Source organism: Limulus polyphemus, unplaced genomic scaffold (genome assembly GCF_000517525.1).
Source record: "Limulus polyphemus unplaced genomic scaffold, Limulus_polyphemus-2.1.2 Scaffold682, whole genome shotgun sequence".
Classification (NCBI taxonomy): Eukaryota; Metazoa; Arthropoda; class Merostomata; order Xiphosura; family Limulidae; genus Limulus; species Limulus polyphemus.
The window spans coordinates 398610-402966 of NW_013666292.1; the positions used below are offsets into that span (position 1 = coordinate 398610).

General features: G+C 28.1%; 1 protein-coding gene across 1 annotated transcript in view; it reads right to left on the reverse strand.

Annotated features, from left to right (window-relative positions):
• Positions 1–4357, reverse strand: part of LOC106459924 (cullin-3-like) — a 76669-nt gene that overhangs the window by 41880 nt on the left and 30432 nt on the right. Inside the window, exons 4-7 of the mRNA XM_013919589.2 lie at positions 3260–3420; positions 2322–2436; positions 818–997; positions 491–539 (exon numbers count right to left, since the gene is read on the reverse strand). Of these exons, the coding sequence (XP_013775043.1) occupies positions 491–539; positions 818–997; positions 2322–2436; positions 3260–3420 (505 nt within the window). The remainder of the gene's footprint in view (positions 1–490; positions 540–817; positions 998–2321; positions 2437–3259; positions 3421–4357) is intronic.

The window sequence follows — 4357 nt, forward strand, 5'->3', positions numbered from 1 at the left end:
CGGTCAAATTGACCAATCTACGTATAGAGTTAAGATAGAGAAAATAACAGAAAAAACAAAGATTTACTGAAAACAAACGTTTGAAATGTATTTAGGAGGTTTTAGAGATTATGCAAACGAAATTTGAGATTTTTGAGATGAGGAAAAGTATTTTTCATTTTAACATGAAAATTATTTTGCACATGGATTAGTAAAAAAAAAACCTCGATATATTCATAGACAGTTTTTAGTTTATTAAAAATAGTTCACTAAAAAAATCTGATTTTTTTGTATGTGAAAGACAATGTTTATTGAAATTCTGCTAAATTTTTTGAAGATATATATATATATACTATATTAAAAGTTACTGGTGTCAAAACTATCAACTTCAAATTAGTACAAAGTAGTGGTCAGTCAATTCAACTGAGCCCATGTAGAGAGAATTAATAGAATGGATTTCCTATACATTTAAGAGACAGTAACTTATTTCTTTTGCAGTTGGTAAACTTACCTTCTGTTTTTTGGTTTTTTAACATATGCACAACTCCAGAATTTTCCATCTGGAAAGTAAAAATTATAAAATATGGAGTAAAATGAAAACAAAACAAGTATTAGCCAAGTTACACAATTAAAATATATATCTTTTATGTTTTTACTTATCAAAAACAAATTAAAAATTTGTGAAAGGACAGAAGATTTCTGGAAACAGATTACCAAACAATGTTTTTCTTAGAGTTACACATTCATTCACATAATCAATATTTTTATAAATAAATTCTGAAAAAGGGTACCACTACTCAACATTAAAATAGTTTTAAGTTATAACACACACACACACCTCTACAATTGTTTTCATATGTTCTGTAATAAGCTCCTTTTCTACAACTTGAACTATTTTTTCTTCTGTAGATTCATCTAAATAATGCTTTGCACGTTCAGCTTCTTCATTGATGCGTTGTTCTACCTTCTTGATGTACACAGAAGCACTATTTTCAGCAAGAAACTCTTGACTTTCCATCTGACAACAAACAATAATTATTACTGCACAAATTGATTTCAAAATGATAGGTCATTTGCTATTTCGACTATTTTAAACAACTTAGAATACTACAATTTACTATTAGATAACAATCACAGACTGGAGAATGCAATTTCAGGATAACTAATGATCCTGATGACAATGCAATACTCTAACACTATAAATTTTTATTGAATACCTAAACCAAATTTCAAACTTATAATAGAAACAGGATCAGAAAAATGTTATAAAAGTAAGTCTTTCTTCAAACATGCTTTCACAACACCTGCTAGGATAAACTTCAGCTGAGAAAGGAAAAAAGCAGCATTTTCATAAAATACTTTTTTTAACTTTCAGAAGATACTGAATTAATTTTCATAAAAATTACTGAATTACATATATAGTTCTTCATAGTTATAATCACTTTTTACTAATTCCAGCAAATTTTTCAATGTACAAAATATCTTATTATGCATCTCAAAGGTACAAGTTCTCTATAATTCACTTTAAAAGTACTGAAATTTCCTTATTTTCACACAATTTTATGCTAGTGAAACATAAAATGTCATACTATAATTGTTTTTAATTGCAACAAAATCTATAAAGAAGTAACACAACTATATCACTAATGTAAATTAGAAGTAAGGCTGCATACATATGGAAAATATTGTACAATATATCCTCTTGATAAAATGCCTGTTCAAAAACTGCAGATAACTAACTGAAATAGATTGGATTTTCATCGGGTAATACATCTACTCGTCTTGAAGATTTTTGTTCAAAAGCTTTTTAAATTGTACTTAACATGTTTATTTCATAATTACTTTTAGTTTATATATATTGTTACTAAAAGAAGAAAGGTGTATATATATATATATATATATATAGTAAAAGTAATATGTGTCCTAAAAACAAAAGTTAAAAATATTCACACTACTATAAGACTATAAACAATGGCAAAGAGAAATTTTTGGTTTGGTTTGTTTGGAAATTTGTACAAAGCTACAGAAGGGCTATCTGCACTAGCCATCCCTAATTTAGCAGTGAAATACTAGAGGGAAGGCAGCTAGTCATCACCACCAACTGCCAACTTTTGGGTTACTCTTTTATGAACAAATAGTGGGATTGACCATCACATCATAAGACCCCCATGGCTGAAAGGGTGAGCATGTTTAATGAGATGGTGAATCAAACCCTCGACCAGCAGATTACCAGTCGAGCACCCTAACCACTTGGCCACGCCAGAGCTCAGAAATTTTTATAGTGAGATGAAGCTTAATGATTTTGTAGTTTACATTTAGTGTGTGTATTAAACTAAACTTACTCTGTAGAATTCAGCTGATTGTGCAAGAAAAGGTTTTTCAAAGTCTTCTTCATATATGCATCTTGAGTCAATACCCAGAACCATTAGCATTTGACATGCATTTTTAATTGCTAGCCTGAAAAGTAAGCAATTGAAAATTGTATTACTTAAGATTAAGTTTACAAAAAACAGTTTCTAGTTAAAATATGGTAAATTGAAACCCAGAAGTAAACATGTAGAAGATAAAAATATAAATCAAAATTAGGAATACAGTAGTTATGCAATTAAATTCTGTTACTTCTAAAACATAAAAAACAGCAATATAATTTTAAAAACTATATAATCATGAAATGTTTATTTTCATAATTATTTCAGATTTTTATGAATACTTCATATGATTTCATTTTTGTCATGGGTAATTTTATATGAAATGTGCTTCAATGGATTAAAATAAAAAGCTTCTTTCCTAAATACAATTAATACTTTGTCTCATACACAAAACAGAAATGTAAATTAAAATAATAAAAAATAAATTTACTTGAATACTCATTATGTTTTATAAGAGACATATATGAACTTCTGATTTTTTAAACTCCATAGATAGCTACGTATTGTTTAAAGTTGTAATGAAGTAATAAAAAAGCAATGCAGTAGTAACTACAGATATGTTACACACCATCATTAGACACCTAAAAAATATAATGCAATTTTATTCAATATTTAAAATGCTATTAATTCATAATGCCTTAAAAGGTTTTATTGATGACAATTATCTATAAAAATTATACAAGTTGTTTAGTGTATTTAATTAATCATAGAAATCAAAGAGTATAGTTGTTATCTTTCAAATACAGTTTTCTTTTTTGAAAAAAGATCCATGGAAAATAAAGCTAAATAAGTAATTAATACTAGTAGTAGAACATTAAAATTTAAAACAAAATAATGGAAAAAAAAATTACCTATCTACAACTTCTCCTCTTCTTTCTCTCATTACCATATCTAATAAAGTTTCCCTTAAATGGTCCCTAATGCATCCATAACGAACCACTTGATCACGGAAAATTATTAATCCCAAATTGTACACATTGTCTACATTATTTTGTTGCACATATACACGATCCTGAAAATATAAAAAAATATAATCAACAACACAAGACAAATAATAAATAATTCAAAGTATAATATAAGAAACAAGTGAATAGTGCAAAAAGCAATCTATAAATTGCAGATTTCTTAATGTTTGAAATCAGTAAATGCATACAAATACATCTAAAACTCAGTGAGTGTATATTTCCTATTTCAAATGCATCCTATCACTAGATGTTTCACAAAGACTGACAAACACAAAACAGATGGATGGTAAATGTATATAAATTACAAGGCAAGTCTCAATTAGCACTGGACCAAGAAGGAAATGTGAACTTGTTTAAAATGCACTGAGGAAGACTGATCAGTATACACATTCAGATTAATAATCTCCAATATTTCAAAAAAAGCCTATAAAAACATTTTTAATAACAAATACAAAACATTAATAAATCAATTTGAGTGAATTATGCCTTTTAAGCAATTCATGCAGTAATAGCTGGTTTGTCTTGTCTGCAATTAACATTCCTATCAATTGGCATAAAAAATTAGCATCACCAAATACTTTTAGATGTAAACTAAGCATTAATAATTTCAACTCCATTTTCTTGAGCATTACTTCAGCTTTCAATAATGTCATAACCTCACCAGTTAAAGCTGGATATTAAAATTAAATGATATAATTGAATACTTATGAACATCAATTGCATTGATTAGTGTCATTTAAAATAATCACCTAATTGAAATTAGTGTTTCTGATTATTATAATTATCATGTAATAGAAATGTTGGCATTATGATGTTGCATATTGTTACGACAGCAGAAGTCACACGACGCTGGGAGCATTCGCTCTAGAGTTTCTAGAAGGATCATGACTTATCGAGGAACCCTGCGAATGTCCGAATGTTTGCCAGGCGCCCTCTTTTTTAGTATATAAGCCCGGCAAATAAAGCCAGCAGTGTCAAGCGAAC